At 38.7% G+C, this 12,528-nt stretch overlaps 1 protein-coding gene across 2 annotated transcripts in view; it reads left to right on the top strand.

The window, feature by feature from the left end:
• Positions 1 to 330: 330 nt before the first annotated feature.
• Positions 331 to 12,528, top strand: part of dennd1b (DENN/MADD domain containing 1B) — an 85,734-nt gene continuing 73,536 nt past the window's right edge. For both annotated transcript variants that reach the window (XM_036520787.1, XM_036520789.1), the window contains exons 1-2: positions 331 to 626; positions 1,180 to 1,244. In XM_036520787.1, coding sequence (XP_036376680.1) covers positions 610 to 626; positions 1,180 to 1,244 — 82 coding nt within the window. In that variant the 5' untranslated portion in view covers positions 331 to 609. The remainder of the gene's footprint in view (positions 627 to 1,179; positions 1,245 to 12,528) is intronic.

Here is a 12,528-nt window from a genome sequence, read left to right as displayed (position 1 = left end):
TCAAACCATTGTAATGTATGTAAAGATGTGGTTGTGTTGCAAAACACTGACATAGGCGTAATAACGCAACTCAACCTGCCACTGATTGCAAGCGTGATATGCGCTCGAATGTTACTGTTATCACGTCTTTAGAAATGTGAATAGTTCTTCAGTTAAGGGGCCATTAACATGCTTACGGTAGGGTACCGCATCAGCGGATCAGGACGGCCATGACGAGCCGAATAAGTGTCCGAGTGTACATTGAAAGACCCCAAGTGCAAAACATGGTCAGGGCCAGGTGTGGGACAAATCAATGACGTCAGCACTGCTTTTGCTGTACTTCCTGGTTTTCGTGCAGCGGTCTACTCAGTGGAACTGAAACAATTCGTTTAGCAATTTGGACAGAGCCTAAAAACTAACCATCGCAAGGAATGGTTTCAGTATGTTTCCGCTGAATGAACAAATATCTGGTCACAGAAAATTCATTTAGGTATCCTGCTAGCTAGCCAGCCAGCCCCGGAACACCACCGGCAAGGAAACCTTTAGCAAGCTAGGCAGCTACTTGTGTGGCTCTTTTCCAGACTCGGACAGCAATCAAGCCGGCAAGAGAGCTGTCGAGATGTTGTAACCATGGACAGCAGAATAAAGTAAGTCATGAGTTACGCATTGCGAGTCTACATCGATATGACCTAGTCACTCGATAAATAATAATAAAAAAAATCATATACAAAATGTACACAGAGCTTACTTCGGATACTGTAACATGTGCATTCAATCTCGCTCGTAGTCTTACTAGCAAGCTAGCTAGCTATCTTGCAATTTAGCCAACAAGCTAATACATGTTAGCCTGTCCAGCTTGCTATTTTACATGATGTAGGCCCAAACCTCAATGAACTATGTACTTCACCAACGTACTTGTTCATATACCTAGATTCTTATCAACGGGACCTCTGTATAAATTAAGAGATATAGGTAGTGGTTTTTTTTTTGTTTTGGGAATTGCCAAAGAAAATCAGAGCTTATGAGATAGCGTAGCGTCAGCTAGCCAGCCAGCTGTCTTGCTTTAATAGCTTGCTATTTAAACTCGTCCTGTTTAGACTGCTGATTCACCACACCGCATGTTGCCAAAGTAACAAGCTAGCAATAGACGTATATCCCAATATCCCATTGTTTATGTCAAATTCATTTCCTCTTATACAGCGAGAATCCTGAGAAAACATTTGATCTGGTACTACAGGTGGAATGTCCGACATCTGAAAATGAAGGTAGGACGACTTGTAAGCTAGCTAGTCTAACTATACAGTATTTGAGAGCTTCATATGCTGACTGAGGTAGCATGCTGATTTGGTCGAAACAGTGCTGACTACATTTATTTCACCATACCACAAACGAAAGCTACTAGCTGCTGACATCCTGGAAACTGCCACCTTCCTCTCATGGAAAATAGGATAAGTGTTGTGCAGTGCGGCAGTCACACCAGCATTGTTGCTGATTACCGCACATGCACCTGCCTTCCTCTGGTTTTGCATCGTTTTGTGGAAGTTCTTGGGTTCCGGCAAAGAATTATCCAATTTCCAACTTTGTTTGTACTGCAAGTAAATCACCCGTCTTTGAATCCAACCCTAATTTATACACCATCTGTCTGACCATAACTACATAGTTTAACTGGAGTAAGAAAAAAGCCCGGTATAGAGAATGCATAATGAGCGGTTTCCTCTCTGTCCAGCGTATGGAGGTCTGCGCACGGGAGACCTATGGGGAAACAATTTTTTCCCGTTTTGAAACATTACAGAAACTTTTTAGGTAATGCTTTTCGTACAATAAAACATTTACATGGCTATAGTGTCAAGAGCCATTGAAGCCGTATACTGAAGGACGTATATTTACTATCCTATTGAAGTCTACGTTTACATATTTGGAGAAGTAATTATAAGTGCTTGAGTGGTACGGACTATTCTGATCTACACAGTACTGTACTAGTCCTGAAGATAATTATGATATAAGATATTGATGCTTGATGATCGATCCTCTATTGTGTATCATAGGGCTGATTAGCATGACAATTATCACATGGAGTCTGTCCCAATTTAAAATAATGTTTTAGGATGAGATGTGTCTACCCAAAATTGCTTTGTTTTTGTACTGAGTGGGAAAACAAATCCAATATTAATGAGAAAATTGCATTTTGACTGGAAGCCTTGCCATAGAAGACTAAGAAGTTGCTTTTAACACATGATTCTCATTATTCAGAAGTTGTATCTGTGTACTTGCTGAAAAATTCAAGTAAACTGTTCTGTCAGCTGAGGCAGGGCAGTGTGTCTGTGTACGTGTGTGTAAAATGTAAAATATGACAGGTGGTTTGCACGACAAAATATCCTATTGTTCAGTAGTGGAAGAAGTAAAATCCTGACAGAGGTTACCATCTATTTCTTTTTTTAATTTGCAAGCTGCAAGCATTCCAGGAGTGGAAGAGTATAAAATGAGGTGTTCAGAATTGTCTAGGAATTTATAAATATACTGTTGTTTTTTTTTTAAATCAGACCAAAAAAAGGTGAAAAAAAGACAAAAATGTGTTTGCTAAGCACATTACCAGTTAAGTAAGGAGACATGTCCAAGCTGGGTGTCTCATAGGGTCAGTGCTTATCTTGATGTCTTTGGCATTAAATAGTGGGTGCACCCCATTTACAGGACAGCAGTCTGTTATGGGGAAATAACCCCCAATCCATCTTCTTCTTAATGCTCAGTACCAGGCACAGATGCAGTGGGTGCCATTTTTAAAGTACGTGGTGTTACTTGGCTGGAAATTGAACCACAGCCTTCCAGGGTCAGAGCGGAAACTTTCACCACAAGGCCATTGAACCAGTGCTTTTACAGATCACAGCTCTGTTTCCTCATTTGTCTTGAGTTTTGTCATTAGCGAGGTGTATAGCAGATAGGTCACTTGTGCAGCTGCAGAGTTTACCAAAAGAAAAAGTTTTCCTTGGCTGCAGTGCTGATATTAAAGTTTGAAGAAACTTGAAAGCTTGAGCTCATATATTGTCATAACCCTCTTCCCTCTAAACCTGCCTTGGTTAGTCTCATTTCCTGAGCTCTCCTCCTGGGAGTAATGCTGTGCTTTAGACTTCAGGTCCTGTTCCAGCGGAATGCATACGCTGCCCACTTATAACATGTAACCTAAATATTACTCTGGTCAGGAATCCATTTTTGTGTGGGACCACTGGCATGCTGTTTTTCCCACAAGACATCTACAGTGAAATCCATTGCAAATTGAATGTAATGAACTGGTCAAGTCATTTTAGGAACTGGTTTGTGATAAAGACAGAGAGGGACCCTAAGCTTCTCAGCTGTGTTTTCGTGCACTGCTGTGTGGCAATGGATGGATATGTTGCTTTTTGTAGAGATAGTATAAAGTAGTGTGTTCAATTCAGTATGGTAGGTGTTCTTTAAAGATCATATTTAAAACAAAATGCCTGCATATATTTACGGACATTCGAGCATAGCTTTAATGTTATGGTATTTTGCAGGTATTTGAAGGTTATTGGTGTGTTTGAAGATGATTTATTATTCATAGATTATTGAAGATGATAATTCACAGCCTCAAAGAGACTAACCTTGATTTTTTTTTGTGAGATTTTCATTTGTAAAGTCTATATAATAAGGTGCTCCTACCTCAGAATCACGTAACATTCAACACTCAGGCTTGTGTGCACTCAACAAACTGCAGTGCAAAAACACCAGACCTAAATGTATGGAGTCAGGTGACCAAAATAAATTATGTCCACCACAACAATTAATTACAAAAATGAGTGTAAAGAAATATTTCATGAAAATGTCATGCATTAATGCATAACTAATAAAACAATTGGGGACATGAAAAGGAAATAATGTTGCACCATAACAGCACTGCTAGAGCTCACAACATTATGTATGCTGGCTACACAGGTATATAGCATACCAGTGTCCACTTTGGTGTCTTTCGTGCTTGCTAGTTGAAGAAAGGTGTAGGCTAAAATGTGCCATGTTTCTGCGTGCTGAGTGTATATAGGCTACACAAACCAGTGAACTGCGTGTTCTGTGATTTTTATGTATTCATAACCCTCATAACATTCATACGGTATTGATGAACCTCACTAGCTACTTCATCCTTCTGTTGCCCTGCTCTCTAACATAGTTTGGTTTCTCTTGGTTGTTTTCCATGTTTCTTTGCCCTGCCACCTGTGCCCTGCCACTCTGTTTGACTTTATAAGCCTATTTGACATGAGGCATTTTGTTTGGTGTATGTACATTGCAGCCGTGGAAGTGAGAAAACACTAACTGGTCACCTCCTCTTTTTTGGCCTGCAGGAAATCATGCACTGCAGTATCAGTTCACTCATCACAGTGAGTGTCAGAAAGGAAGAGCTCTGGTCTAGATTTGACTCACCTTTTTTCTTCCTGTTACCTCCATTTACAGTTAAAGGGATGTGTAGTTATCTCCAGTCTCACTGTGAATTGAATCCAAAAAAGTGCATTTTTTCATACTTACATTTATAGGTATTTCGTGTTTGGTTCTGTTGGCTGCACTTGAGTGAGAATGTGTAGCATTGTTAATTTGTGGTTTGTGATTTACTTGTGATTGACATCTAGTTTTGATACCTTACTTCAGACATTGCAGTCATTTGGACAAAACACATGGTTTGACCCATGACACAGCCTACATTTGTAAAAATCTAGGCTGTGTCTAGCCTTTTTTGTGTCTAAGAAAAAAGTTTGTAAGTACTTAAGCTTATGAAAACAAGATCAGACATCTATTCATTCTGGTATGTAATGTGTTTCCAGTTCCTGAAACAAGAAAACACTTAGGCCTAATTGTTTTTTTCCTCAGGGTTTAGCCTTTTTTAGACTCTATTGCTTGAAATTTGATGACCTGAAAAAGAGGCATTGGTGGCTGTAGTTTCCCTATTTTTCTCAAGTGGTTTCAATCTTTTTGTCCAATAATGGACATCCAAGTAGTCTGACAGCAGTTTGCACAGATCTCCTAAATGGAAAATGCGAGCTTTCTCTTTATGAGAAACTCCGCTGATGTGCAGTCACCCTTGACTTGAATTCAGGTGTACTCTTGAGCTTCAGTGTTTGCATCCTGCCCACCCACACTCACAAGCCACATTTTCACTGTCTACGCAGGTAGCTTTAATACAGTTTTCCTGTTGGAAAGAAAGGGGGTCGAAAGTGGTTGCAGAGTACGTTAATGAATAGGCCTAAGCTCTCGGTTGTGTGTATTTCTCATAATTTCTTGATATTCCCCCCCACTGCTAAGCATACAGGGACTGTTATATTTGTTCCTCATTTGGTCCGTGTAAAAGGATCTTTGCCCACACTGGAGGGGAGGACATTCAGCAGGTCCTGAAAGAGCACAGCCCCTAAGGAAGAACAATGATTTGGATCGCAAAGAATAGCCACTCATCCGTTGCTGTTATCATGTGTTATTTTGATGGTGATGTTTGACCTGCAGACAGCGTCTTATTTCCTGTGTGGTCATTTTTTAGATGCATTGCTTCCCCCAGCATTATTGGTTGCTAAGGGAAGGTGTATAGTTACAGTTTCTTTTTGAAGCTTTCATTCTGAGTTGTAGACTAACTAATGCTTGATACACTAAGTGCTACCAAAATGTTGTTTCTGTGGACCTTACAAATAGTAGCCATGACTAATTCCGTCATGTTGAAACTTGCAGCACAGATCGTCAGTTGTTTTGCACATAATAAGCATGCTACTGTACAATGACTCAAAGGGTTGGGTTGCACACACTCTGCTGCTGCTGTAAACAGGCGCCTCCCATTGTGGGGAGTGCACACATCTCAGTAAGAGACTTGTGATACAGAGTGTGTGGGTATGTTTGTGACACAGACTTTAAACAGCCACTAAGTCACATAAATCACAAGCCGTTTACAGCCCATGCTATGTCTGTATTAAATCTTCCATTGCTAATCAGTGTCACATTGAATTTATGTTGTCACTCTCAGACTTACCGTTATGGCTGATAATGTTTAATTACAATCTCGTTACTTTTGGGCATACTTTGTGTGCTATGATATGTCAGTCTGATCCCACTTAATATAGCACCTAATTCTCTACATTCTCTTTTGTGAACTTACAAATTTGAGGGTTCAGTAGTGAATTACATTGGTGTGCAGTGCACATTTAGATGTCTAAGCCTGACACACAGTGTAGCTATAGTAAGGTGAATTTATGGATATTTTTCCAAACATGTGCCAAAGCATCCAATTAATGCAAACTCTGAAAAGGCAGTAGATAGAGACAGTGATTACTCAGTATTTGCAGCCTTCCAGATGATTGCCAATAGAATACTTTGCTGAACAACTAACACATCTTACAGGACTGTTAGAATGGAACTGCTTTAACAGAGCACTGTGAGTGCCCTGACGCTCTTGTTTGACATTTCAACGCCTTAGGGGGATCATCTCAGTTTTTAAAATATATTTTGTGTGTCGGTGGTCTATTGTGGAAATACCATAGACATAAACTACGCTGAAATACAGCGTTAAAAACAAGTGTACAACTTAAACAACTCGATGTCAACTGTCAATTACCAACTAAGAGCTTTAATATACTTAGAATTTGATTTTTTTCTGTCATAGATTAAAAATGACAGTCTCTTAAAGGATGCATGGGTAGCCATATAGCAAAACTTGACTATTTCAGTCTATTGTATCAAATGTACATTTTGAAATAGGAGTTTTGGCTGTATTCAAATTTCCACATGGTGAATGTATGTGCCAGCTTTCTGAGAAATTCATGCCAAAGTCAGTCCCATACTGACACGGAATGACCCCTATATGAGTTAACATCTTACTTCTCTGCTTGATAGCCTATTACGCTCTGTTGACAGGGTCAGACATGATCATAAATTGGGTGTAATTTTAAGATCTGAGCAACAGATGATTCAAAGAATAAGAGGGTGTTTGTGGGTCATTGGTGATCCCACTCAACAAAAGGGCCCTGGAGATGACCAGTAAAACCTGAATGACCAGTAAAATATGTTTTGGTATTCAGAAAGCAAATTTAATTTAGCTTCCCTTTTCTGCACAGTTGATTTGAGGAAATTCATGCTTCCCCATTTCAAATAATACCATTGCAAACAAATCTATTTTAATTCCTCCTAGTAATCTTCCTCCCTTTCAGAATCCTAAATCATTAATATTTGTAGATTTGAAACATCATTGGCAGTCTACAACAATGGTAGTTTTACAAAGGCTGGCAGTTACCTCTCAGAATAAGTGTGATTATACTGAGTTATTCTAGAATAACTTGGCCCTGTGTGTGTCTTGCTGTTCTTTGTTTAAGTTTATTACTACATTAATTCTTCGCTTGTATCTGCCAGTCAGGCATTCAGTTCCCCTGGAGTATGGCTGCCCCCCGTCGGTGTTTGTGAAAGAGCTCTCTGTGGGCAGAGTTACTGCTCTCACTGTCCATGTCAGTCATGCTGGTGAGAGCTGCAGCAGCCGAGAAAAGAAAGAGAGGTGACTGGGCCCGCAGCTGTCTGGGGCTGGGGTGGAGAGTCACCGCTCCGCGACTGTCCTGACCCGTCATGGAGGAGCCTCTCCGGTCCTTCTTGAAGCTCACAAGCTGTGACGGGGACGGACAACCCCTACAGGAGAATGAGGTAGGGAGGGACTGCTTTCAGGTGGTTTGAAGCCCCCCCCCCCCCCCAGCCCCCCACCCATACAAGGACTGGACTGATCTGCTGAAAGAGCTTGGGACACCCTCTGACTGTAATGAGTAGATCTGCTGAGTGCAGTAATCTGAGAGGCAGCATACTGCAGGGGTCATTGCTTCCACTCGCAACATTATACTAATGCATCAATGCAACTCTGCCTGCGCATTGAGGACGGGAGGGCAGAGGCGAGCGCGCCTTGGCATTGGTCGGAGGGGGAGAACATGGAAAGTGTTCTAGGCACAGAGGTTTCAGGGTTATTTTTAAACATTCCCTAACATTACGGAAAAGTAGGATGATTATCAATAATTCAACCCTAAGATTTCAAAGGAGAAATCCACCTCATTATTTCATCCCTGTCTTCCCATCTCTTCATGTTTGAGTTCAGTTTCTCACCTCTTAATTTCATTTACACATGCATATCATGTTTTTTTTCCCTAGTTTACACTAGTAGATTTGTTCTGTATAGGTACACATTTTATTTACACACTAATAAAAGCAGAACTAGAGGGGGACTTCAGCTGAACTGTAACATTATCATCTAAATAACTTATAAAATACATACTGACAAAGACCACATTGCACAAACTTAGCACTGTTTTATCAGTAATTAAATACTGATGCTGATACTGTGAAAAGTGATCATGTTTGAATGTCAATGCTGAAATTCCTCTTAATATCATGGTATCAGTGAGAGAGTAGAGCTGAATGTTGGTGCACATCTTGGAGATAGATTGTAGCAAGCTTGGCAAGTGAAATGTATATGAATTACCAGAAATATTAAATAATATTCAAAGCGTTTTAATATTCCTGTAACTTAGACATACTCAAAGACTTTTTGTTTATGTATAAAGGAATTTGTTAATGTTCAGAGTGTGTTGTTTGCATTTGGTCAAACATAAGTACTCGTCAGACAGTGCCTTCTCTCTCTGAGTGCCAGTCTCTTTGCTGTATGACACTTTTTTTTTTAACAAATAAACAGTTAACTTTTTACAGTGCAGGCAAAAAGCCTCTTCTGTGTTTATTTTTATTTTTTTAAAAGAGCAGATGGATTTTAATCAAATTATTCACTTTATTCAAATTATTCAAATTATTTTTATTCTGAGAATGAGTTTTGAGCACATGGTGCAAATGCCACCTTTTAATGTTTTTGTAACAAACACATATCCTCTGGGTCCTATGCCGACTGTAGCCTGATATGTCACTTTTAGAGAGCTATTAGTGTGCATCCTAGAAGAAAACAAACTATAATTTGCAACTGAGAATAGATTTTAAAGTGCAGACTACACATGGTTCATTCAAAGCACCAATGAGAACAGTTTTACCTAGATATATATATACTTTATCAAATATACCAAAACATAATCACACCATGTGCATAGTTTCCTGCAGTGCAGGTGGTTGACTGTGTATTTTAAATATGAAAAACACTAATATACGTAGTATTCATATGTATGTATTCATATTTTAATTACAAAAAAGTCTATAACTTGTGGCTCAAATGCAGCACAGAAATGCTTTTTATGACTGGTAAATGTGCATATTCATCATATATTTGATGTGAATGACTCTTAAAGTGATTTTTGGAATTTTGCTCTCATTGACAGGGCTAGTGAAAACTGCCTGACTGCTAGGTACTAACTTCACATTGACCAATTATGTGATACTCCTGGACTCCAGTCATGGCTTGAATTCACAGTTTTGATCATCTACATTCCTGAAATGCAAGGGAGGTTTCTTTTTACTGCTTTTCATGAAAAAAATCTTGCATACGTAATGTTAAAGTATGGGCTTTGGCATTCATGGATATAAATAATTCTGTATTGCGCTATATCATTTAAAGTGTTAAATTAATGATGAGTAAAAAAAAAAATAACGCTATAGTTGCTTTGTATGTGTAGAAGAACCAGGCATCTCAGGGACTATTAATCAGTGATGTTGGTGTGAGCAGTAAGTCCTCGCACTTATTGTGAATATTGTGGCATTTATATTAGTGTATTGGCCCTTTTTTTGGGATGTGGCCCATTTTTCACGGCAGAATGTAGGTCAGTCCCAATGGTTGCCTTTGTGAGGGCTTAACTGTGTTATTTGTCATTGTGTATCATGTGACTCATACATGAGGTCTTTGTTGTCACACATGGCACAGCATTCTTTCATTTGATTGGCTCCGAGTGCAACTCTGATTCAGTGAGTGTCAGACGGCATTAGCATATACGGTATTGTCATTGTTTAAGTCCACAGTCACGTCACCCTCTTTCTTCATAGTCATATTCCCCTAAGCAACTGATCCTCTTATTTGAAGAATTTCAGGTGAAAATATTGCAAGTTTTGTACTTTTTGTGCTGGCTAGCATTTTTTCAGCAGCATAATTACATTTTGCATACAAGCATATACAATTTACTGATAAACATTATGCAACATTGCTAATTGATAAGATGTATTTTTTTCCTGGAATGGGAAATGAGTGCTAAGATATGGTTTGCCACCTTGTCTGCCTCATCCTAACTTTAACCTGTAAACACACAATCACTGAATTTTAGCCATGCTGCCATAACTTTTCAGGGAGCTGTTTGGTGAGGTGTTGCTAGTCAACACAGAGTCTGCATTAAATAGCAGCTGTAGACACTAAAGATGGGTCTTTTACGCCATTATTAGCAGATCACTGCCTTTGGGCCCCCAATGTGTTAAAGAAAGTGACAATCTATTCCACTTCAAGGAGGAATCGCATAAGCGCCACCACTTCAAAACAGCATTTCGGGGGCAATTGTCATCTCTTTGTACAGATAATTGAGTTTATTTTTTATTGTTAAGATTTTTTTGTGTGAGGCAGATGGTGTGAACATATGGTGAGAAGCTTGTGAGTACCTGAAGCAGCTTACTTTCCATCTCTCCCTTCTATTTCCAAACTGGAACCATCACTAACCTGCAAGGTTAAAATCTTTAACAACTGCTTGGTACCGCTTTCAGTACATTGACTTCCTGCAGTTGTAACTGTGATGTATATTAATCATGTCTGTGAACACTGTGGCTTAAGTATAAGAAGTAGAATGAAGTTGATAGTCTGAAAAAGATACTGATTTAGTGATGGTTACTGTGTTTTAAAGGGATTAAAATAACCTTAAACAATGTTACCTCTGCATAGCAGATACTCGTATTCAGAGAAACTTGCATAGCTTTCAGCTTTTACATATTAATCATTTAGCTGTGTATTTCCCAGAACAGCAAAGCAAGCAACAAACAAAAAACCACCAAAACCTTCAGGGGAATCGACCTAGCATGCTTTTTACCACTACCACTACCACTACTGGCCAGCTGAACTCAAGGAATGTGAAACAACACTAAGTACATTGGAAAGCTTTTCATCCACGTCTTATGCGCTGTGTATTGAGAAGCTGCCAATTTTTGGCCAGTGAAAACATTTTGAGATTGGAATAAACAAAGGTTGATAAGACAATAATAGTCTATGAGTAGAGAACAGCTGTTGGTCATTGACACTGACTGGATGTTGTTTTTACAGACTAGTTGAAATGTATGTTATTCTGTTTACTCCGCTAGCTGTGAAGTTTGGTTACAGCCCTGCTGCATCCATGTAGTGGACTTTGCTGATGGGAGAGTCTTTTCGCATTCAGAATCATACATGGCTTCACTATTGTGATCTTGAGTGCCAAGATTTAGTCATACACAACTGTCTACAGGATTTACAGAATTACAGAATTTCAAGACTGTTGCTCAGGTTATTGAGATTATTTAATACTTTTTTTTTGATTAACATTCACATTTTAGTAGCTTGTGTTTTCAGCCTTTCCTATCAGTGGTACAGGAGAAGACTTCATTCATTTGTTTTGCATAACATTGATAGTAATTGCCAGAATGAATAAAATTTAAAGGCTTGTAGCAACCATATTTCCATGGTAGCAATCCATCATATGAACTTCCTTATTGTAAAGATAGACTTACTCCTTATGTTATGTTATTAGTAGGCAGTGGAACACTACCTTGCTGGAATTGTATTTTTATTTCTTTTTTTTGCAGAAACAAATACTGACCTGGCTTCATATTGTTTTGTTTCCCTTCAATGAAAACATTCCTGCTTGAAACCTTGCGCATTTGATTAATGGCAGTTCTTTGTTTAGTTGACAGGCAAAGGATGTTAATGAACAAAAAACATTCCTTGAAAATTAAATCATTAGTTTTTCTGCTAATTGGGGCACCGATTTCTTTACTTAGTTTTATCTCCTCAGCACTTTGACAAGTTTGCATGCATATCAGAACATATAATGTGGACATTCTATAGATAAACATAATAGGTTGAGCCAATCAATGTGCTGGCAGCCTAATTTGTGTCTAAAAGCGGTTATGTGAAAGTGTGAATTCCAGATCTAAGCAAGATTGTTTACCCTGTGGTACCTTTGATAGCAAGTTACACTTAATTATATGCTGTGAAGTTTTGATGTTGATAATTTGATGTTATTTATCATAATTAGCTGCATTATTTGAAATCATTTTAGATACACAGAAAAGTGAGAAGCTGTGTCTCATGTCCAAATGACTTACTTCATTAATGGATTCATAAACCTGGATCAGATCATGGTCAAGTTTGTATTGTATTTATTTTAAGGTGGATTTTTTAATTAAATATTTTTGAATGTGTGCTTTATACATGAAGTTTTAATTCTCAGGGCTTCCTCCGAAAACATTTCCATTACAGTTCCACACACTATACTCAAGGCTGATATTAATATAAAATTAGAAAAGAAAAAACTCAAATGTCAAACAAATGTGTAATGGGAGAAATATTTGGACATACAGCAGTTTGTGCATGCACACACTTACACATGC

Source organism: Megalops cyprinoides, chromosome 2 (genome assembly GCF_013368585.1).
Source record: "Megalops cyprinoides isolate fMegCyp1 chromosome 2, fMegCyp1.pri, whole genome shotgun sequence".
In the NCBI taxonomy this organism is placed as follows: domain Eukaryota; kingdom Metazoa; phylum Chordata; class Actinopteri; order Elopiformes; family Megalopidae; genus Megalops; species Megalops cyprinoides.
The sequence above is the reverse complement of the archived record's forward strand: the minus strand, read 5'-3'. Positions and strand labels throughout refer to the sequence as shown.